The 23,143-nt window shown below is 35.1% G+C and overlaps 1 protein-coding gene across 2 annotated transcripts in view; it reads left to right on the top strand.

Moving 5' to 3' along the window:
- Nucleotides 1-3,938: 3,938 nt before the first annotated feature.
- Nucleotides 3,939-23,143, top strand: part of LOC140165418 (uncharacterized) — a 36,217-nt gene continuing 17,012 nt past the window's right edge. For both annotated transcript variants that reach the window (XM_072188723.1, XM_072188722.1), the window contains exon 1: nucleotides 3,939-4,581. In XM_072188723.1, the coding sequence (XP_072044824.1) occupies nucleotides 4,401-4,581 (181 nt within the window). In that variant the 5' untranslated portion in view covers nucleotides 3,939-4,400. The remainder of the gene's footprint in view (nucleotides 4,582-23,143) is intronic.

Raw genomic sequence — 23,143 nt, 5'->3', positions numbered from 1 at the left:
TTAAAGAAATGTGTAAGATTTCAAAACATTACACTGAAAGCTTTGTCCTAAATCAGTGTATACCGCATTGTGTTTATTCCTTTTCTCGGGAAATTTGTAACAATTTGTAAGATTCTGAAACAATGGGATCACTAACCCGTAAGTATTAGTTGAAAAATGTACAGGGTGGGTCAAAAAAAGTGCAATAGAGCAAAGATTCGATATTTATGCAAGAACTATAAATGCCACACTCAATTGTCACCTTCTGTGAAAATATGAAGTGAATCGCGACTACCGTTTAATGTTTATGAGTCCTTTTGCTGCGATACCCAATTTCGTTATTTGTCCACGAGATACCATGTATTTTGAATGAGAGCACACAATGTATGCACGGTAAAGGCACCAGCTTTGAACTGACTTTAACTTTAATAAGGTTGATTTTTGCTTTATTTCGATTTCTTTTTTTCTGTTCAAACAAACTTTCTAATATTACTTTAAGTCCTTCATACCTCACTCGACTCCAACTCCAGTTTTTTTAAATTCCAATATGTCCAACTTTCAGGATATTTTGTAATTCACACCACTTCAATTTGCGCGCATTTCATTTTGACATTTGAAAAACCCGCCTACAAATTTGTATGTTTTTGATAGAGAATAAACATCTTTAATTAAAGTAAAGGTAAAATTAAAATAAGAACAAATAATGTTTCTTCTCCTTAAACAAGACCAAGGGCAATAACACTTTGGGTGCTTCATTTTATTTCAATGCCAATGGGGTTAAGAAAATGGCAGTGCTAGTTGTTCCAAATCTACCTAATACACAGAGGCTGACATTCAAATTTTAGATGTCTCTTGGACAAACATTAAAATTGGGTATGGCTATAAAATGCATGTATCATAAAAACAAAACGGTAAAATTGTGACCGTCCATCTCAAACCGCTCGTAAAGTCGGCAAATTGTATTTCGAGTTACAGTGCAAAATGTGCATAGAGCTTGTATTCATATGTCCCTAATGTTTGTCCTACATGTTTCTCATTTTAGTCCAGTCAAACGCCAATCTTAATCCTATTGTTGAAGAGGATAATAAGCTTATACTTATGTATAGAATTAGTAAATAGCTTAAGTCTTTGTTTGCTTTGGCTAAATCCTGTTCAAGTGGTGGGTTAACCAACAATTAACAATGAGAGGACATCCCTGAACCTCGTTGAGTTGGGGATGATTTGAAGTGACCGCCAATTATGACCATTTGATATTTAATACCAGCAATGTGGAAAAAGAGAAATAATGTAGTGCCAAAATAATGTACCCTTTTACTGAAGGAGCAAAGTTTAACAAGTTATAACTCCGCTTCTGGATATCGTTTGAAGTCAAATGATATATCATTTTAAAGCTTATGATATATATATTTTCTAAACACGGAAGAAAACAAATTTGACCAGGGCCGACTTTACGAGCGTTTCGACCTGAAAAGTTACTGATGGATATATTATATATAAAATGTTTTAAAACCTAAAAAGGTTCAACTCGGTTCTTAAATAAAAATGGATTCTTTTCTCTATTGCAATTTTTTTACTCACCCTGTATTATACTAAAAGTATCGTAAAAAGTAACTTCTTAATCATTCACATTCGAGTCGACCTACCTCTGCCATGTCAGCAACACAAAACGTTTTACAGAACGTTTAAATGTCGGGTTATATGAAGGTATCTAGAGTTTTAAAACGTTTTAATAACATTCAAAAACATTTTTGAAAACTTGCTGCAAATGTTATGTAAGTTTTGAGAAATATTTTGCAAACATTAAAAATATTTTGCAATAAATTTTTGACTAACCCAAAACGCTTTCATCACATGTTTATAACGTTTTAAAGCATTTCTGTGTTTGCTGGGACAGAAGTATACTTTTTATTCGAAAGGAAAAAGTCAAGGAATCGCAATATAACTCAGATTTGGTCAGTGTAAAAACAACCATTTTGGGAAAATTTCGTTTTTAACCCATTTTTAGAACAACATTTAAAAAGGTATACTCGTTCAAACAATTTTCTTAATCTTGAGACCCAATTTGGTGGTGGTTTATCATTTTTGGGGATATCGGCCTAAGTTTATGAATTATTGACCAAATAAGGCACCAGATATGCCTTTTTCACTATAAAGAAGACATTTTAGACAAACTGACATTCCACTCTTTTGAGTGTTTACGGCACTCCTTCTTCAATCTTTGCAGAGTGAATTTCACTCTCATTTTTACTTCATTAGCGTGGACACTGACTTACACACAATCTTTTTTTCCACTTAATATTCACTCTTTTTTTACTCCTTCATATTATAGAGAATATCATTAATACAACAAACTCCAACTTGTACTTTCCGTTATTTAATTCAATACGAAAAATTGCTTATGGCATTAAAAAGATTCACTCGTCACCAAATACGCGAGCGAGAAAATAGAACTAACATAATGCACTTTGTACGTCCAAACGGCGTTTGTGCACAATACAGCCTATTCAATGTTGTATACAATGGATGTAATCCTTGCATTTTGGCCTCAATACTCTGTAACTGAGACATATTTATTGCAAACCATTACATTTGGTCATTCCAGTTAAAATCCATACACCCCATATGGAAGACATGACCTTAATTTCCCACATAGTGAGTGTGAATTTCAAAAGGTATAACCACTGAACGGGTGAGTCTGTTTGAAATGTACATACACCTCGTATGTGGAAGATTAAGGTCTTGTCTTCCATAGGGGGTGTATGCATTTCAACTGGAATAGCTCATTCGGTTTAATTCCTTTTAATCTTTGAATTCCAGAACGCACACATGCTATATTAAAATTACCAATTACATTGTGCGACGCGTCTCACATCACGAACATTATGCCTATACATCATTTGGACGCATAACGTCTAATTTCGGCACTCCGACACACCACTTAACTTTCTACCCTTTGTTCTCAAACGACGATTCCAAGTTTCTTAACTTTATCTTTGGTACTTGAATCAGTACTCCAATATGTTTAATTTGTTTTTATAATGCTTCATTTAATAGTAGAACCCATGTTATTGCTTGGAATTGGGGTAATGACTGTTTGTCGGGTAGCTGCCACATAATGCCGAAAAGTTCCAAAAAGTTTGACGAAGTGACAGTTCGTCAAAATATCGACACTGTTCAATTACGAGTTAATGTATGTTGTTGTTATTTTTATTTACATACCCTATCAGAGTTAATTATTTAGTAGTGTTTCAGATTCAAAGTAAGACAATACAGAATAAAAGATGACTTAAACCGCCTGAGGTTTAAAGTGGTTGCGACGAGTTGTTTTGAAAAGCAACGCACACGGTCTCTTCAAGTCAAGAGTCATTTACGCCACCAGAAATGAGACTGGTAAACACGGTGTCATGTCATATCTTAACTGATTTCCTGGCATATGGTGTTCAATCAACTTGTATAGGCACGTGTCACTTAATATAATGAATTGCTTGTATGAAATACTAGCTTTTCAAGAAGCAAAACCCTGTTTAAACGAGAGGGGAGGGTAAATTGTAAAGAACTCATCACCGGCGTTTTGCTGTTATAAATTGTAGTACTAAACACACATTCTCGCAAATCGCATATATTACACATCAGTGGAATCAATTACTAGAGATTTTCTTCATGTCTCAGTTTACCAAAGTAATTTATTCATTATTCATCCTAACAGAGATAATTGAGAGGGATCATGAGTATTTCAATTCATAACTGTTCTATTTTGTTTAACTCATTACTTGGATGTGACACAAACATCGTGCGCGATCCGAACGACGTGGATGCCGAATTGAGGGCGCAGATGTGTGACGAGTTTTCTGCTCCTCATTCATGATCACCGATTGGTCAATTGCTTCTAAATATTGACTGTTTATAGTTATAGTCTATTGAAATAAATACTACATCTGTTAGAAGCCGTAAGGTATAAAGATGTAATGTTTATGACTTTTGTAACAACCCTACTTCATGGCATGAATACTTAAGTCGGTCACTTGGTGCTCCTACTTTATTGTCAAGATTCGTAAGGGCGTTATAAATGATTTAAAGTCGCTCAAATCCATCGAACGTGCCTACCCATTGCATTAAAAAACTGTTTATGTAGTCCACTCTTCTTGACCACTCATAAATATTTGTGTATTTTTTAACCTCGTGGTGTTCGGCACGTGGTCGGCAGTGGTTACTTGTTGACTGGTGTGGACGATTGATGTCCATCAACTCTTCACATCTTGAATCGGTTGACGGCGAACACGCGACTCATTTATACTCCTCCCACTCTCAGAAGCAAACGTTATCTACTCAATCGCCACTGGTCAAAAACTTTATGATATCTGGACTTGCTACCTTGTTGCCGCTGGTCTGCGTTAACATTTCGGTAAACTTGTTTGGTAACAATGTCAAGAAAACTTAGTAGTTCACCTCCATCGAGTTCAACGAGTTCCGTTTCCCCGTTCGCTGCCGAGGCACTTCTAGCAGGGACAACGTCGCTTTTATCACACGGTGCTCAACCAGGATCTGTAATCAGTATCATTCCTTCTGCAGTAGCCAAGCCTACCAGTGTCATCAGCCCGCCAGGTGAGAAATTATTTGCATGTTTGTTTGTTTGTTTGTTTGTTTGTTTGTTTGTTTGTTTAATGCTAGTTATTGTTTATATACTTGCTTTTTAAGAATTACTTTGCCTGTTTTGTTTGCTTTGAAAGTAATTGGTGCAGAATGTATACAAAATCAAAATCTAGAACATTCTTTCAATTGTTGAATGGACTATTTCAGAAAATAGATGCACACCCCCTATAGAGGAGTTCGGATTTCCAGACTTTTTGTCCAGTCGTGATTGTTGGAAATCCAGACTTTCAAATGCGACAAAATACAGCAGAAAATTGTTCAAAATAAAATAAAAAACAATTTGAGAGCTCATTTTGGATAATTCCGTGATTTTCCATTGATTTTTGAATCAATGAAAAATAACAGTAACATTGGCAACTGGAATTGTCATTTTCAGAAAACCAACTTGGAAATCCAGACATTTCTTTTATTTTATAAAGTTACTCCTCTATATAGGAGATGTGCACCTATTTTCTGGCATAGCCCAATGCGGTTGCCAATTTTTGACTCACAAAATACTTGAAACAGTACTTTTGTACAAAGATTCCGTCTGATGTCCATGCATATCGGTACAAATAAGGCACAGCAAACGCAAAATGTAGTTTTTTTTAAAAGGTTATATACTATATTTTGGTTTTGAGAAAGATTTTTAACACAAGTCGCCACATTCGTGAATGTCAGCCAGTGACAACATTTGAACTGCCCATCCATCCAGTTATATTTTGGGTTTGAGTTTTGATAAAAACGTTTTAATAACATTAAATGTCGGGTTATATAAAGGTCATGAAAACGTTTTAAACCTACAACAAAATTGTTAATATTTTGTCAAAATGTTATTGTAAAATATTTTTTGCAAACTTATTTGGCCAACTATTTGGTCAAGACTTAAAAGGGCATTTCGTGATCCACAGCATCATCCCCCCATTTTTCTCAAAAAAAGTTGAGATTTTTATATCACTGCAAACCTCTGACTACATAATGTTTATGTACAAAAAAGTTCTTGCAGTTTAATTCGTTTAGCAGAGATATCGTGAAATTTTAATTTCGTTCTGGTATACCAGAACGAAATTACAACACATTGTCCATGGAGCAGTGTAATACACATAATCAGGCATAACTCACAAACGCAAAATTGGAATCAACTCAAATTTTAGGAATAGGCTTTTTTCGTGGATATCTACTGAAAAATGTCATAAAAAGAGGATGCTAGGATCACGAAATACTCCTTTAAGTAACATTATGTAAGAATATTTGCTGTCAGTTTTCAAAAAATGTCTCTGAATATTATGAAAACGTTTCATAACCCGACATTTGAACGTTTTCTGGCAGCACTTTCTAAGTTTTTGCGAAAGTCAAAAACGTTTTGTGTTTGGTTTGCTGGGGTAGCTTTATAGAATAAACTGCATGTAAAATAAACACTTGAGACATTTTGAAAAGATTTTTACCGATTTATGAAAATATTATACACTTTCGTAATTATAACTTTGAAATGTGTATTTTTGTATTATTGTAATCGTCAACAGAAAGGAGCAGGGAATACCTTGATTGACTCTTCCACATGGGCTATATTGCCCTCTCCATTTATCATGTCATAGACATGATTTGTATCTTTGAGATGATTTGGTAAATCTGGATTTTCCCTCAATATATTAATTAAATTTTAACATTTTTCTCTATTTAAACTACATTCCTGATATTTGGCATTATGATCGAGCTTATGTTCTTCTATGCCCTAATTGCTTATTTCTTCAGGAATTCCAGATGTAGCCTAAATGTGATGTTTAAAAACAAATTCCAATTTTTTTTCTTGTTGCAAGTTGTTTTCTTATTCCTCACCCTCTTCATTTCTAGCACAATTGTTTTCTGGATTTCAGTATATACTTTCCATTCTAGGCATGTTATTGTGCGGATTTCCAACTTATTAGTACACCGGATTTCAAATCCTCTATAAAGGGTGGGGCGAATACAGACAACAAACGAATTAAGGTGCCATGCGTTCATCCCTGTATACCATAAACAAAGACCAAAATGTTAAAATTAAAACAAGTATACCTGTATCTTTTAGCTCTGATTTAAGACCTCGTTGGTTAAAATCAGAATTAGAGAAATGAGAATTAAAGAAACGGTGATCAAAAATCCAAGGAAGAAACGAAATCAAAAGCTTAAGTTCAGTAAAAAGCACGGCTCGAGTTCTATTGTTCAAGAACGATTTGTGTACAAATCAATAGGGCATCCAATGGTGCAATCTGCAACTTTTGAATCTGATATTAGACCAAATGGTTATTACACCAATTGGTCATTAAAAAATTAATATACCAAATGATCAATAGACTATATGGTACTTAGACCGACTGGTTATGGGACCAAACAGTATATTAGACGAAATGGACATTAGACTATATATGATTACCTTTCTGGTAATAGACGAAATGCATGTAGACTAAATGGGTATTAGACTAAATGGTATTAGACCAAATGGCAATAGACCGTATCTTTCTTGGGATTTTGGATAACCATGCCTTTTTCGAGCTAAAAGATGCAGCTATATTGGATGTGTTAGTTCTAACTAGTATATGCATCTATGTCTTTGTGTAATGATATGCAGGGGGTGAAAATAATTTTTATTGCCTGTATTTTCTGGAATAGCAAAATAAAGGTTATAAAAGTTATGTCAAAATGAGCCATATAGTGTCCATTGAACTATGTGTCGACTCTTTGGATAATGTACATTTCACAACACTATTGTTTCTATTGCAATATCGCGATTTTAAATTCCATTCTCAGTCAAGTTGGTTTTTCATCTTTAGATTCAACAATGTAATCAGAGGTATACAAGTTCGTATTTACTGTTATGCTTTATTTTCATCAAAGACGTTTTCAAGGAAGATGCCCCAAATCTACGATGCTGCAAGCGTGAGTCAGTACACGCCTCTCTTCTGTTGTCTCTTCGCGGCATATACATCCATCACTTTTGCATGATTAGATGAATGTTGATGAAAAGACAATAATTGGTCTTTTATAACCCAAATTAATAGGTCAATACTTGGTAATACCTCCTTGCCTTAACACCGCGGTTAACCCTGTAAATCACATCTTCTTCTATACTTCCATTCATCACGTTCATCATCATAAATTCGTTCAGTCAGTCAGGTAATCAAACTATATCTCTCTAATTCCTTTGTTTTTCTCTGATTCTTCTGTTTAGCTCGTTTTTTCATTTATTTATTCATTCATTCGGTTATGAAAATGAATTTCAGATCTGCATTTTGCTTTCCTTTAGCCCGTTCACATTTTATAGATTTCCTTTCTTACCATGCTTATATCTTTCTCTTTATATTTTTTCATCGAACACAAAAGCTTGATATGTCAAACAAAAATACAAAGACAAAAAACACAACGCATGCAACATAGAGTACATTGAATTTGAAACTGACAGTCCGGCTGGCTTCATTTGTCATTCCAAGTTGAATAAATACAACTGATTTGGTACAAAATTAAATGTATCGCATTTCGATCTCCGGGTATATTGCATTAGACTAAGAGGCTCTAAACATTTTTACGCCATAGCATCCACCTATGTGTTAGATATTGGTGCGAAGACACACCGACCTTCTGATGACAGGCTTCCTCGCAACTCTTTCGCCTATTTGTTTGCCTAAGATTAGACAACCTCACTGGTTACATGAAATATAAATACCTAGCGGCCCAAACAAATCTTTTCAAACATGTTCCTTAACGCGATTTGCGCTCATGAAACCAATTCACTTAACAAACACGCGCAATACAGTTTGATTATACACGAGCATGATTAGTCCGTTAAATTGACCAATCAGAATAAAGCTTCTTTAATCCATTCGCGGATGACATCAATACGAGATACATTAACAGCTTTAAAATGTTAAAATCCCTAAAACATGTGCAGGATTCATAATATTCTAAATTATTAATCAGTGAAGAGATGATATTAGATAAAGAGGGATATTAAGGGGAACAGGTGTGCATAGTGGAGTATTTTGTAACCATTTTAGAGGATCACATATCGCAGTTGTGTCTCGAAGACAGTTACGGAAATCCACACGGCTGTCATGTGAAAATCTCATAGATGAAGAGAACGATCTTGACATACCTACTTGGTTCAAAAATAAATTCTTTTGTTCTATCAGGAACTCGGGTTCCCTAGTTTCTTAACAACGAATTTCGCTGAATATGTTTAATAATTTATGTTGTACTAGTAACATTAATGTTTTGATAACGGCTTCATCTCATTGTTTATAACATTAATGCTATTGTGGATGCATGTGTGATGAAAGTACTAATTAGCGTAGACACGTGGTTTGCAGATATACAACATAGCGAAGTCTTTGCTTGCGTCAATGATTTGTGAAAGATAAGTTTGATCGCTTCTTCCATAATGAAATGAAGTCATAAGCCTGTTTTGAAGATTATTTTTGTTCAATTCCTATGTCCAGGGAAGTGATCAAACTGGGTCATTAATGAATACCATTTCCATCTGGTTTGAAGCTAAAAAGAGTGATATTTAAGAAATATAGCTGTAGAAATTTTGAAAATGTTTAGAGGTTGTTGATCAAACTATCCTGCTTTAATTACATATATATTAAAGCAAGCCCTTGCATTCATTCATCGTATATTCTACTACTCCCTATTCCAGAACAATACAGCACCCATTTTTGGGGATTAAAAGAACATTATTCTGTTTTGTCAAATGAAACATAATCTAATCCTAAATCCATTAGTTGGAACTATACTGGCAACACAAATATTTATATTTTGGAAAATCTTAAGAAAAGGAGGCAAACATGTTTTTATGCACGTTTTCTTACCATTTGCAGTCACAAAATTCAAAGACTTGAATTCAATTAAAGCATTTTATGTTAAATAGTTTGTTGTAAAATAGAATAGAAAACGTGTTTGCTAAAAATTAAAATGCATTATAGATTATTAGTTTTTGTACAAATCTTTATGCTCGATTGTCACCGCATTAAAGAAACCACTCTAAAACGGTTGTTATGGCCCTTATTTCTAAAAATTGGCCAAATATTAAAATTTGACTTTTATTACCAGTTGGTTCCAACTAAAGGATTTTTTTAATCGACTTAGGAATGCTTTATGAAAACTTTATATAAATATATAAATAAGTTTATACGCTCGTAAGAGAACAAGCATACAAGTATCACTTCAAAGTCTTTCTGTGGTACTCCAGGGGGTTTATCCCTCAGAATATCACATTTGGAAAACAAATCTAAAAGGTTCTCCTCCTTTCCTCTAGCACTGTGGATATAAGACCGAAAACTATACTAACAATGCTAATTTTACAAGGATACAAAAGAAGAAGAAAACCTCCCTCTCTCATCAATTCATGAAAATCTTCTGGATGAGGACCAAAACATAAATTTTATACGACCTAATTTACCTTGACTTTGTCTGGTTGATTCCTTCCATTAAGTTTGCCTTTACTCTCGGTCATTACTAAGTAAGACCATGCCAATACATGCATATCTGATATTGGCGGAAATAAAGTACAACCAAGACCCATCATGCTTAATATAAAATCTTGATTAGGGTCTTTATGTAAAGTTCAACATGTCATCCATGGCATAATGTCACCTATTAACCAAGCCGATTGGTTTAATAGTTTCTCTAATTTTGTAAACAAATTAGTCTACTGTAAGCGTGATAGATAACACCTATCTAAACAAATTGTCGCACATTGCGGGCCAATAATACAGATTTGTTGATAAATAAAGATCTTAATGTTGTCACTCAAAAATGTGGGTGGATATGGCAAAAATGAGCGTCACGCTTTGTGAGGAAGCTTTCGTCAACTGCCAACCTCATTCTTCGTCTTTCAACATACTCATTCCATCAGCGTGAGGACTGGCAAGATGTGATTTACAGGGTTGACCGCGGTGTTAAGATGGTAAGGCAGGGAGGTATTACCAAGTATTGACCTATTAATTTGGGTTATAAAAGACCAATTATTGTCTTTTCATCAACATTCATTTAATCATGCAAAAGTGATGGAAGTAATATGCCGCGAAGAGACAACAGAAGAGAGGCGTGCACTGACTCACGCTTGCAGCATCGTAGATCATAGGCATCTTCCTTGAAAACGTCTTTGATGAAAACAAAACATAACAGTAAATACGAACTCGTATGCCTCTAATTACACTGTTGAATCTAAAGATGAAAAACCAACTTGATTGAAAATGGAATTTAAAATCGCGATATCGCAATAGAAACAAAAGTGTTGTGAATATAATAGAATAGAATAGAATAGATGAGATGAGATGAGATGAGATGAGATGAGATGACATGAAAAGAGTAGAACAAGAAACAGCGGTAAGAAAGATAGCAATTAAAAAAGAAAGCAAAATGCAGAAAGAAAGAAATGCAGAAAGAAAGAAATGCAAAAAGAAAGAAATGCAGAAAGAAAGAAATGCAGAAAGAAAGAAATGCAGAAAGAAAGAAAGTAAGAAAGAAAGAAAGAAAGAAAGAAAGAAAGAAAGAAAGAAAGAAAGAAAGAAAGAAAGAAAGAAAGAAAGAAAGAAAGAAAGAAAGAAAGAAAAAGAAAGAAAGAAAGAAAGAATGAAAGAACTGAAAAAAAATTAAAGAAATGACAGAAATGAAAGGAAGGACAGAAATGAAAGAAAAGAAAGAAAGGAAAGGAGGGAATAAAGGAAGGAGAGTGGGAATGGGTATAAGGAGAGATAGGTGACAGAATTAGGGAAGAAAGGAGAAGAGACAGAACAAAACTATATAAAGCAATATGGAAAGAAGGAAGGAAAATGTAAGGAATGAATTGAATATAGAAGGAAGGAAGGCTATAAAGGAAAGAAAGGAAATCTATAGGGGAACAAAACCAGTTTTAGAAAGGAAAGGAAGGAAAAAATAGTAAATAATGCACTAAAATACGAACAAACGAAGCAGCATGTCTTGAGTAAATAGGAAACAACTAACTGAGTAAAAAACGAAAGTTACAAGCATTTAAAAGTATCATACACACAAGTGAGAGGGAGTGGGGAGGGAGAGAGAGGGGGAGATGAATTAGAGTAGCCTATACAGCGCGTCAGATGTCGTGAACAGTATTACAATTTATATATGAAAACAGCTAAGCATAATAATTCTTCTTAACGCATCAACCTCCAATTCTACCTTCATCACGTTTCCATGACACACCATAAATTTGCAAAAGCAACTATAGACAAAAACACCTGTAGGCCTAATCGTTTTTGTAAGGTGCTCACTCGTGTTCATGTAACATTTAATAGGCTCATTGAAACTCCTTGATATAGGGTAAATCGATGAGCAAACTCCGCAAAATGAGACTTATTGCTACATCTGTGCAGCAGATATTACCTCTTTAACAAAACGACACCTGCTCTTATTAAACCAGGATAAAGTCGGACAATTTCATTATGGGGTTTGTTGACATTATCTTTCAATATGGACCATAATGGCCTCGTCCCAATGGCATAGTTCAATAACCTCAATTAAACAATCATAGTGCAAAATTTGACCTCAAGTTGCAGAGTATGCGTTTTAGTATCCAAATTTCAAAAGGTCATTCAATGATGTACAAATGTATTGGGGTTAAAGAACTGTGGCCCTGATAGATGAGCATGTTGTGGATCCTAGTGTTTAATAGAGCTCTGGCGACTTTGTCAATGTTTTGTTGGAGCAAATATCCCGGCCGGGAAAGTATCTAATGGGCCTTAACTTCCCATTCAGAGTGTTATTTTCCGCGTCATTTACATTCAATACCACGAATGTGAACATATTATTCATTAAAATATACGCCTGCCTGCACGGTACCACTAAATTTTATTGTTTTAATGCTTGGCATGCTATATATTAAGATAAAGATACGAAGCTTCAAAGGTAAAGTTTTACATTTCTTTCCAAGAACCACAAGACCAATATCAGTCATATTAATGAATGCATTGCAATGCATATAGTGGTTTTTTAAAAAGTACTATTTTTTAGTAGTTTGGAGTCACATTTTGTTAGTGTGTAAGCTGCATTCAATTACACCTCGAAGCGGTTAACATTTTAAGCGCCGTAAGAATAGTATCTCTAAAATTGTTTAAAATGTTAAACAACTCAAGTCGGTGCTGTGGGGTGTTTATCTAAATGTTTGGTGTACATGCCTAAACCAAGTCTAGTTTGTAATCATAAAACTTTGTTTCCGCTTTAATTGGTCATTTCAAAAGCCAATTTGAAACTGGATACCGTATGATATTAATCCTTTGTATCATTTAGCTGTACGCGAAGTGTTTAAGACTGTTGTTGTGACATAAACATGACAAAAGCACGAAATCATCCTGTGTTGAACTCATTTAAACGACAGGTTATTAGACCCTAATAGCGATTTATTACCGAGTTGATGTGTGTTACACGCGTAGCACATGTAATTCAGTACCGAGACTAAAAAGCAGGCTCGTTCACTAAGTAATTAGTTTCCTTATTGATAGACCATGAGTAAATAACGTCGCTATAGACAGAAAGGTAAGCACATTGGATCTATGGGTAAATGTACGGCGATGTTATTGCTAACACCCTTGATTGGAGGAACGAGATGAGCGAATGAAGCTGGCTGACTACTCAGTGCAAAAAAATAAGGGTGGTTCGACTTCATCTTGAGCAGGAACCGAGTAAAAATTCTGGTATCACAGTATTGATTGGGTCACTTGGACCCTTGCATGATGGAGGAAGAGTTGGATGGGTTCCCTCGTTTGAAAACACGCACCCCCCCCCCCCTCCACACACCCCCACTCACATAACACATCCCCATCTACCTTACATTATTATATTAATCCTGTAAATCCCGTTTCTTTGAGCTCGATATAAAGTTGACTTTCCGTGCGCCGGGCCTCCGCGCAAAACTATCCACGTCACTTAACTATTATCTTGCACGCAACATGTGTATCGTAATATTAGGCAGACAGTGTGACAGACAAACAGACAGACAGACGACTGACAGACATTAAAAGAAGAAGACCAACTCTCTAAATGTAAAAGAGTGAAAAACTCAAAAGAGTGATTCACTTATAAGGTCACAAAAAAGAGTGAAATGTGTTTTTAACTTTAAAACCACTCTAAAAAGAGTGAAAACCGCTCTAAAAAGAGTGAATTTCAACTCGTTCGAATGAAGGACAACACATTTTTAGAGTTGTCCTTCATTTAACTCCTTGAAAGAGTTAAAATTAACTATTTTAGAGTATAGTTTTCACTCTTTTAAGAGTGGTTTTAAAGTTAAACAAAACACATTTCACTCTTTTTTGAGTGGTCTTATAAGTGAATCACTCTTTTGGTGAGTGAGTTTTTTACTCTTTTACATTAAGAGAGAAGAAAACACCACAATCACCACTACAACCATCAAACACTCTCACGTCTTAACACCCGTTTACCCATATATGTTATAATTTATATACTCATATAAATCACAAAATGAATACGAACGTATTCCCAATTTCTCATCCTGTTTCTGATCGCTAAATAGGCTAAAGTATGATGTTGACTTTCCAAACACCCTGTATGATTAGTTTCTTGGATCTTATTCACATACCTCGTGGATTAGTTTTCTCGTACTCGTCTTAGTGCTCGCGACAGTGAAGTAATTAATTTCAACTTCACCGACTAGAAGATTGCAAAGCTAGCTAGCCTAACCCCAAACAGTTTGAAAAACACCGACCGCTATGGCATTTTCAATCACCGACCCTTTATTTCATCTACTAAGTGGTTCTAAGGATATGAGCGGAATTCCTCAGTTAAATTTACTTTACCTAAAGAGGTACCATTTGGTGATTCGCTTCTTTACTGTTGCGGTAGGTGGAATGTTAGATTATGGATGTGATCAAACAGGAAGAAGACGATAACCATCGGAATTTTACCAGAAATGAATTAACTTTTGCAATTGGTAGATAAGACAAACAAATTGAAAACTTTTGTTGGCGTGTCTTCTTCCGACTACGTGCTGGAAATGTAGACTTTATTATAGGTATATGTTCGCATTCTTGTTCAGATATGCTAAACCCCGCAGCTTTAACCTATTTGATGATGAGGAACCTGTATAATATTTGACAAAATCCAGGTGCAGATTCTTTTTTAAATAAAGGAACAATGTTACTTTATAGCAACCAATAAAAAAACACAAAATATGCATCATTCCCAATATATCTGGGACGTCTCTGGCTGAAACTAGGGAATGTTTTTGCAGATCAAGATCATCAAATCATTTGAATTAAACATATAAAATAATACATTTTTAATTTGTTATAAGAATAAAGAAACAGATTAAGCAATGTTTAAATGTAATCTACTAAAGATGATATGGATTACAATAGCAGAAACCAAATCAAGTTAATGTCTGCCGAAAATAGCATGCACCATGTTGGCAAAAATACAACAAGTTGTTATCTACGGTAGATAGTATGTTACTATCTACGGCATCGGCAGATAGCATGTCGCTATCTACGGCAGATAGCATGTTGCTATCTACGGTATATAGCATGTTACTATCTACGGTAGATAGCATGTTACTATCTATACGGCAGCATGTCGCTATCTACGGCAGATAGCATGTCAATACTCTCTAAATGTAAAAGAGTAAAAAACTCACTCCCGAAAAGAGTGATTCACTTATTATAAGACCACTCAAAAAGGAGTGAAATGTGTTTTTTAACTTTAAAACCACTCAAAAAGAGTGAAAACCACTCTTTAAGAGTGAATTTTAACTCTTTCAAGGAGTTAAATGAAGGACAACTCTAAAAATGTGTTGTCCTTCATTTAACTCCTTGAACGAGTTGAAATTCACTCTTTCACGGCAGATAGCATGTTGCTATCTACGGCAGATAGCATGTTGCTATCTACGGTAGATAGCATGTTGCTATATACGGTAGATAGCATGTTGCTATCTACGGTAGATAGCATGTTGCTATCTACGGTAGATAGCATGTTACTATCTACGGCAGATAGCATGTTGCTATTTACGGTAGATAGCATGTTACTATCTACGGCAGATAGCATGTTACTATCTACGGTATATAGATAGCATGTTACTATCTACGGCAGATAGCATGTTGCTATCTACGGCAGATAGCATGTTGCTATCTACGCAGATAGCATGTTGCTATCTACGGCAGATAGCATGTTACTATATCTACGGTAGATAGCATGTAACGAAATAGCAAAGACCACAAACAAAGTGGCATAGAACGAACATCAAAACCAAAATAAGTTATTATCTTAACTATATTTCTCAGAAACACCGAAACAAATTTACTCTCTCTGTATATAGCGTACATCAAACATCGAGCAGCAAAAGCCGGAACAAGTTGCTATCCACGGTAGACAGCATTAAATTATACCGAAACAGCAACGCTCAACCAAGTTGTTACAAGTTGTTACGGGTCGTGTGGCACAGTGGCTAGAGCGTTGGACTCATGATCGCAAGGTTGTGGGTTCGAACCTCATCTTGGCCATTGCCTCCACTCAAAAGACCCAAGAGTAATCATTGTACCGTCCAAAAATGGTCCACCAGGATATGATGTTTCTAAACAGACGTAAAAGTTTGTAGAAATTGACCTTGTGCCTCAGCTTGGCGTGATGGCAATCGCCCCTGCCGAGTTCCTCCGGGAGTTTCAGATATACATATCTGTGGAAAATAGAAAATATGCCGTAACAGCAAAGGGCGACAAAAATCGATATCTTTGCCGAAGATAGCAGCTACAGAAACAGTAAAAGCTAGAGCAAATGGGACTATTCTATTTTAAATCCACACACTCCCTATCATGCCTATGGAAGAAATGACCGTAATCTTTCACATGTAAGGAGTGTGAATTTCAAATAGGGTTACATGAATGGGTGACTCTATTTTCTGTGTAGAAGATTAAGGGCGTGTCTTTCATACGGCGTTTATGGATTTTAATTGGAATAGCCCATTGTTATCTAACAAAAAGGCAAAGACAGCAAAAACCAAATCTTTTTACGGTAGGTAGTAGGTACCAAAACAGAAAAAAGACAACGCAAGCTGCTATCTACCGAAGATAGCAAATACCGAAACAGCTAAATGCAACATAGGCCTAAGTTTACTGAATATATTTAGCATGTACCTAATCAATAAAAGCCAAAATAATACCGATATGAAAGCTGGCATACCGTATACCTAGACGGCACCCCCCTACCACCACCACCACAAAAAAAATCTACCGAAGATAGCAAATACCAAAACAGCTAAATGCAAAATAAGTTTACTGAATATATAATACCTAATCAATAAAAGCCAAAATAATACCGATGAAAGATAACATACCGTATACCTAGACCTCAATCCACTCCCCCCCCATAAAAAAAAGATATCACAATAGCAAAACAGCAAAGGGCAGAATAAGTTGTTATCTATATATGGAAAAGGAAGTTGTTAGGCCTATTTTAGACAACGAAAAAACCCCTGCTTGGGTGGACGGGCGGATGGACTTGTCAAGTATGGTCTGTCGGTCGGGATTACTTTCGGAAAGAAGCTAAATGACCCCAAAAATCACCGAAAGCTTGAAAATTTGATTTTTTTTTTTTTTTTTTTTTTTTTTGCAAAACATTTTAGTCAAATCAATTCACATCGGCAAAAACGGCTGTTTTTAAATGCATACAGATTATAAAATAAAACGAAAAATCTGGTTGGTCGGACTCTTAGAACAGGGTGTTTGTCGTCGCCTTACTGAAAGTAGCATACCAACAAGACAATTAAAACCGAAGGAGTTGCTATCTACAGAAGATAGCATGCACCTAAACAGCAATTTCAACAAAAATACTATCTTCTGAAGATGGCATACAATATGAACCTATAACTAAACAGGGATGTGATATTTTCTTCCCAGCTATCTACGGAAGATAGCGTGTATCACAGCGAACAAATTGATCTACGGAAGATAGCATAAGCAGAACGAGAAGCAAAAAAATACCAACAAAACAAAACAGAAAAAAATCAGAACAAGTTGCTATCTACGGAAGATAGGATTTTACGGATAGCATTGCTTTCTACGGAAGATAGCAAGTGCGAAAAATATCGTATACTGAAGATAAGATAACAATTAGGTCAACAAAAGAAAAAATGTTATTATCTTATACGTATGACACCAATCATTGTGAATTTGTCATCAAGAAGACACCCGTACCTATGGCATGCATCTCCCCTGTCTTCCTCTCCCGTCATTCTCACCAACCACACTGGTGCAATCGCATCATATCACATGTAACGCGATCCTCCAATTACCTCAAAGTGATTTCTCCCTATCTAATCACCTCGTTACCTATCATTATGGGCGCAAAAGATTAGCTGCTATTTACACACCTAGATACAATGAAAGACATGGCACCGGGGATCGGAAATAAAGTTACCGACTATAATACAGTGTAACTTAACAAACCAAAACGCAATATAGATGATAGAGTAATCTTATATTGATGGACGGGCTTATCATCCTTATAGAATGAACTAAATACGGACACGGGCAACGAAAAGAAAGAAACAGGTTGGATGAGGGAAATGAAACACTCTTGCTGCAGGGAGTTTTTGGCTAGATCACAGAATTAAGGGCTAGATGTATAAACTTCGTCTATTGAGATATGATATCAAATTAGATGTACTATGGGTCTGTTAATACTATACAAACTCAAAATAAAGAATCATAAACAGACTTGTAATTTCCTGTATTATAGACCGGCTTCGTTCATTAATTTAAGTATAGTGACTTGGAGCAGGACATAATTTGTAGTCATGTTGGTTAAGGTAATTTCTTTTGGATAAATGTCTTTTACAGACTTAATTTCCGGAGGTCTTGTCTGAAGTTTTCCTCTTATGATTTTAGGACGCGATGTTATGTCGTAGGTGTAACTCGGGTGTATAATTCGATCGCTACCTGTTGGCGATGAGCGATTAACCAATAAAATCAAACTAAATATTTCTGTATATTAGTATAACAGTACGGTATATGTTAAAACGAAATTGTCAAAAAGTGACAAAATTTATGAAAATAAGATCCATAAAGCTTTTCCATGATTCAGCGGTTTATATTGTGTCGAAGAAAATGTTTTATTATTTCTTATATGGGGGAAAGGTTATTTCAATATAGGACTTCCTCAGATTCCAAATAATTTCATTGTGTCTGTTATATAACACGTTATATTATCAGGTAATTAGCTATAATACTAGTATGGTGTATATAGCTTGTGTTTTTATTGTAAAGCCGAAGCAAAAGTCGTGTTAAAATAACGGAGATCGCTGTTGAATCGATGATATTATACTTTTCAAATATTTGTGTTTAATAGTTTAATATTAAGGATGATGGTAATCAAAAGTAGTCGTAACAATTATTGTAATTGTTTGTATATTATACCCGGACTCAGAACTGACCGGACGTCACTTATATTCAATTTCCCACGTAGCTATCTTCAGTAGATAGCTTGCACGTGGTGACCGCGCCTTTTAATCGCACTCGCATGCTAGATTTGAATTTCATTATGACAAGCCCGATCTGAGGTCTCAATATTTAACACAAATATCATGCTCATTTTTAAAGAAGTACAATCTTCCGAGCCCACTCCCAACAATGAAGTTAACAATTTTACTGTCATGTCAGCCTTTTGGGTCAAGAGAAATGAAAGGTTTAACCCAATTTCAATTGCAACTGAGGCTTACTGTTAGCATATGACTTCAAGAAGACTAGAATATAAAGTATATGTAATGTAGAGAGAGGGATAATACTGGTAACATATCAAAATATTAATAAGTTAAACAATTTACTATACTCGGCGCATGTTTGGTTCAAAAAGCCATTAGTAGTCCGTTATCATTATGATGTAATGCTAACTATTATTTTTGACAACATTTCCGTCACCTCCCAACACCGCCTCTGTCGCTCTATTATATCCCATCTTTTAAACCCTTATTAAGTAATTCGACTAACACTGACTAGTTTAACTCTAACCAATCGACTTGGTTAGCCAATCATTTCACACATACTTTTAAACTGAGATAAAAAAAATACGGCTAATTTTAGTATTTTGTCACATAATTGTAACTTCTTAAGAGAAAAATTTAAATTAACATACAACTCAGCTTGTAATTAGTATAATATGACTTGTATTGACTTTGTGGTTCGTAAGAAGGCACGAATTTACTCATAAAATAATTTCAATTATTTCCATATTTTCGTGTCGTCTGCAATAAACCTGAAGCTTTAAGGCGTGTTAGAAGACATTGGCCCATATAGGCAGGCAGGGGTTACTATCAGCCTATGGCATGTATGTATGTCATCGAGCGTCAATCGAAGAGAAATGAAAATTGGCAATAAATCAGGAGAAGATTAATAAGTTGAGAGAACTACATGTACCATGTGCGACATTATCAATATCATCGAGAAAAGGAGGCACGGGGATGGTCCCATAATGCATTGCGCACGATGTTCCGTGTATTAACTAAACGTGTAAAACACATAACATCGTGGGCGACGTAAAAGTCGATATACTATTTCTAAATGTACACCGAGTGGAAAGAGTGAAAAAGAAAGAGAGAGAGAGAGAGAGAGAGAGAGTGAAATGGAGGACAACCCCTTTTTGAATGGAACATTTTTACTCTAAAAGGATTGAAAAAAGTAGTCTGTATACTCTCAAAAGAGTGAACAGGCTATTGCCTAAAAAATGTATTTTCTCTCATTTTAGAGTGTTTTCCACTCCAAAACGGGTAGTCCTTCGTTAAACTCCTTGAGAGAGTGGAAATTCACTTTTTACATTTTAGAGAGTAATATTCGGTACGCCTTTATTAAAGTAAGGCTTCGGGATGGTTCATGATTAGGGTTAGGCTTCAGGGTTACGACAAGGATATGGGATTTATGATACCTGGCTCAAGTTGTGATTTGAAGAATGGATGATTTTTTAAGTTAGAGATATTTTAATTAGCATTTAAGTATGAGTTCAAATTAGTAGGTTTCGCCTCTTAATATTCTATAGTTGTTTTATTTTAATGTAATACATTTACATACAATATTAAAACTATTGCCATTGCTGGAAATTATATTAGTACACATAAATTTGTCGTTACAATGGGATGTTTACACATAAATATCTTGCAGATCTTACACCTTTCAAACCTTTTTGAAAAAAAAACCCAACCAAAACCAAAACAACACAAAACAATTAAACAACAAAACGACACTCCTTTCGAATTTGGCTTGCAAATCTTTGTGCGTGTATGTAAATCTAATCGTCCTGTATATGCTTTCTCCTGAAGATAGCATGTCGGCAGACTCGGCAGACATCGCGAATAGCCACTGCAACGATTGTGTTGTTTAAAGTAACTCCTTATAGCATGACAAGCATGTGAGTTTGAAAATATTTCGCGGTGAATTGTGGGAGAAATAAACACAAGCTCTGATCACGGAGTCTTTCCACATATGAGTGATATCAAGAAGTTTAATCACAAAACGAATAGCCTTAAATAGTCCGAACAACCTGAGGCAGATTTTTTTGCTACGGTCTTATGCCTAGTTTGAATCAGTTATTGCTCTCGGGTTCAATCTTATGAATTACTTGTCAAATAGTTTCACATTATACTTTCTATGATTCTTTGACGCGTAGTTTCTGAAATCTGAAATTATTACAAATATGTAAAATTCTTTTATGAGGCTCTTGTGGATATATGTAGGGTGGAATAAAGAGTTGATTTCCTATTTTAATTATCTCATATTCAAATATTTTCGGCAACAAAAGGAAAATTGTTTTTCATAATTACGTAGCTCTTTCTGATAGTTTTGTTCAGATATACCTTTGTTCTACACTTTGGGGTGAGGCATCGTATGTTTTATTCGTGTGTACTGAAATTCTTCTGAGAATAATTATTCTGTGCATGCTTTACTTGTGTCGAATTTAAATTAGTTAACAATGAAAAGAGAACAAAATCAAGAATTGTTTTACCCACCCACCCACCCCCCTTTTTTAAATTTTTAGCTTGACTGCCCTCTAAAACAACAGGGATCAACAATAGCAATTTTACAAGTCGGCAAAAAGGAGCCCGTGTGTTCATTCTACCGCGGGAATAGCTATGTATACAGTTAAAAAGCGACATCCATTGCTACCGCAACCACTAACTATCTACTGAAGATGAAGATGTGACTATATAGATGCATGTCAATTGGTTATAACAGTCAGTGTCGAATTAAAGGCTGTAGCTAGTTTATTCACATTGCTACAGCATAGCCATCAGCTGGTATCTACTTCAAATATATATTTTAAGGAGTTACATTTATTTGGCGTTGAAATAAAGAGTTTAGAGAGTTCATGAAAGATCAATAAATATATTGGTTTCAGATCTAAATCTAAATCTAAATCTAAACAAATACTCAATAAAATCGCAAAAGCGACATCTAATTGAGAAGAAAAATGGCCTACGATGAAAACACAAATTGATCTTCATTGTGACATCTTCATCTTCAGTAGATACTGGAACATCGTTCACCTGCTATTAACTGTAGATTATTATTTTAATAGACAATATTTATTATCTTGCCGTTAAAAACTAGGCATTTGAAGCTCTTGGAGCTCAATATGTACGGATCATAAGCTATAATATAGTTTCAGATATTGGTCCACCAGTCACTTGCTATTTACTAGAGACATACATTTTGATAAGGCCCTAAATTAATTCAACAGATTTTCCTTACATATCAGTAGGAGCTAATCTGTGTAAGAAAATACTAGAGTTCAAAATTAACAAACATATTTGATTTACTCCAAAACAAATCGCTTATACTGAACACATCCCACGTGTTCAAATCAGCTCCTTCTTGACTATTCAGCTCCACAGATCGTGTTTAAAAAGTGCGTCATGGTGATACTTTAACGGATATCAACGAAATAAGGTCCACATGTGTTTAGTTAGTTAGTCTAATGCGTCCTATATGGTATATTTATTTCATTTCTTAGTCTAGAGCCGGAAGATTAGGTGCTTCAATTATCTTAAACAATATTTTCAACCCACTTTTTTCTATATCGGTTCTGTATATGTGTATGCACGAGTCGTGTTGTGTGGCTAGATCGTATTTCAGCGAGATCACTAGGCCTCAATCGCTCGACTTTTGTATACTATATACCATATCATATTGGTTGAATTGATGCAACAGAAAATGGACCGGAGTTTTGTTATTTATTTTGAAAAGATTTTTGTGTATCAGGAAATTATTTTTGTGTTGCTGTCCTGATTTACTTTGCTAAGTGTTTAGGGGTTAAGACTCAACCTATATTTTTACTCGGAAACAACACGTTAAGGTGCCGGACCTTTTCAGATTAAAGCACTAAAGCAAACAACATAACGGTATGACATGTGAGGCGATCTTTGAAGGGGAAATGTAGGGTAGTTTACGGGAATTAACTCTTTTGAGGTTGGTGCCAATAGCGTACACCAGCCATGAACAGATGATAATACACTAACTTTATAATATTTTCTGATCTGAGATGCAATTACATT

The sequence above is a fragment of the Amphiura filiformis genome, chromosome 12, assembly GCF_039555335.1.
Source record: "Amphiura filiformis chromosome 12, Afil_fr2py, whole genome shotgun sequence".
NCBI lineage: Eukaryota > Metazoa > Echinodermata > Ophiuroidea > Amphilepidida > Amphiuridae > Amphiura > Amphiura filiformis.
The sequence above is the reverse complement of the archived record's forward strand: the minus strand, read 5'-3'. Positions and strand labels throughout refer to the sequence as shown.